Below are 1,646 nucleotides of genomic sequence, written 5' to 3'. Positions count from 1 at the left end.
CTCATGGCCACCGTGACATTGTACATCGAGTAATGCTGATTTTGTTTGTTTGTTCCATTTCGGCTTGACCGTTTCATTTTCAAACTGCTTTCATTTGCTTGCCCACGAATCACATGTTAACGCTGTGAATGAACATGGCAACACGCCGTGGATTCGCATTACGCTTGTTTCTGGGGTTATGAAGCAATAGCCGAAGTAACACAGCAACTGCACTTGCTTTTATTATTCACATTCATTAAACGAAAACTTGATATTGAATAAGAAGTTTTGCATTTACTTTTCGCCAAATTTCATTCCACCGACATGACTGTTTTCATTCATAGTGCAAAATACAAATTCGATAATTTTCTATTTACCACCATTTACCGAATAATCAATTTCAATTGATAAAAAAATAATTTATTTTTTTTTATCCGATCATTCATACTTTTATTTGTAAGTTTAAAGTTATTTTAAATTCTTCAAAATGTTTGTTTCAAAAACTTTTTGAATTATAAATTAGACTGAGTTATTTTTTTAATTTTAGTTTTGTATAAAATGCTTTTTTTTTCTTGCTTTTGTGAACTGTTTTTTTTGCTTATTCGAATAATTATTTTATCCAAATTGCATTGTTGTTGTTTATTAAATTAAATCGCTTTGATTCAGGATTTGATTCGTCATGGAGCGTCGGTGGGCATTTGCAACAAATACGGAGATACGCCGGTTGACAAATGCAGAAGTAACATCGCTAAGCACATTTGCGGTAATTGGTGAACTTTGACTCGTATTTGTACAATTTAGCTGTTCGCTTTGTGTGCATTAATTGTTGACTGTGAATTTAGAAACTGCGGTCAATTGTGGACAAGATTTGAATTATCGACTTCCGTATCGTGATCAGAGTTGGAAAGGGCACGAAAACGAGAAGTCGTGATGCTACGCTTTCACGTTATTCTGGAGTCGATATTGCCCAGCTTCAGTTGCAGATCAAAATTTCTGACGGTCCCACTGGAGAAGTACGTTGCTTGCTTGTTTCACTCTTCCATGTTTTTTTTTCTGTTGGAGGATGGTGTTTGTTTGTTTACTGATTAATTTTTTTTGTTAAGCTTTGGCGTGACACTTGGCAAGGTAACGAAATTGTGGCACGGATTTTGAACTTGCGTGAAGTGACGCCTCGGAAATCGCGCGATTTCCAAGAAGAATACCCCCGTTTGAGGTTAAAATGATGAATTATGAATATTTTTGATATTTTGATTTGGCTGGCCTTTTTAGAATTTTTTCACACCCCAACGACTGACCTGTGCAGACTTGCTGCAACCAGCCGCCCAATCTGGTGATCGTATCACAATAAATGCCTTTTTGAAACAGGTAATCACCATTTAATCTAAATGAATGAACTGGCAGCACAATACCATCACCGAGCATTTCTAGATATTTTAGTTGAGTGCATTAATGGAAATTATGCTATCCTAGAGTAAAAAAATCTCTCACAACAATTTTACACAAAGATCTATTCGCAAAACCCGGGTATCAGCTCCACATGCTTATCAACTGCGGCTAGATCTCCCATCTGCTTTGTCACTGACTGCAGAATACTTTCCCCACAGTTACAACAATTTTCCTTCTTTTATTGCTGAAGGTCTTTTTTTCCAGGGCATATTAGACATGAG

At 36.3% G+C, this 1,646-nt stretch overlaps 1 protein-coding gene across 1 annotated transcript; it reads left to right on the top strand.

Moving 5' to 3' along the window:
* Nucleotides 1-658: 658 nt before the first annotated feature.
* Tsp_15354 (integrin-linked protein kinase) lies at nucleotides 659-1,202 on the top strand. The gene is given in 4 exon segments (XM_003368674.1): nucleotides 659-749; nucleotides 822-869; nucleotides 880-1,022; nucleotides 1,083-1,202. 4 exon segments carry the CDS (start codon nucleotides 659-661, stop codon nucleotides 1,200-1,202), a joined length of 402 nt encoding a protein of 133 aa, XP_003368722.1.
* The last annotated feature ends 444 nt before the right edge of the window (nucleotides 1,203-1,646 follow it).

Source organism: Trichinella spiralis, assembly GCF_000181795.1.
Source record: "Trichinella spiralis strain ISS 195 chromosome Unknown Scfld2140, whole genome shotgun sequence".
In the NCBI taxonomy this organism is placed as follows: domain Eukaryota; kingdom Metazoa; phylum Nematoda; class Enoplea; order Trichinellida; family Trichinellidae; genus Trichinella; species Trichinella spiralis.
The sequence above is the reverse complement of the archived record's forward strand: the minus strand, read 5'-3'. Positions and strand labels throughout refer to the sequence as shown.

What these genes read in the sequence shown, in the direction of transcription:
- Tsp_15354 (XM_003368674.1), top strand. Translation starts at nt 659, where the DNA reads ATGGAGCGTCGGTGGGCATTTGCAACAAATACGGAGATACGCCGGTTG. An exon ending in AAGCACATTTGCGGTAATTG is followed by an intron (nt 750 to 821) that starts GTGAACTTTGAC and finishes CTGTGAATTTAG; the next exon opens with AAACTGCGGTCAATTGTGGA. An exon ending in TGCTTGTTTCACTCTTCCAT is followed by an intron (nt 1,023 to 1,082) that starts GTTTTTTTTTCT and finishes TTTTTTGTTAAG; the next exon opens with CTTTGGCGTGACACTTGGCA.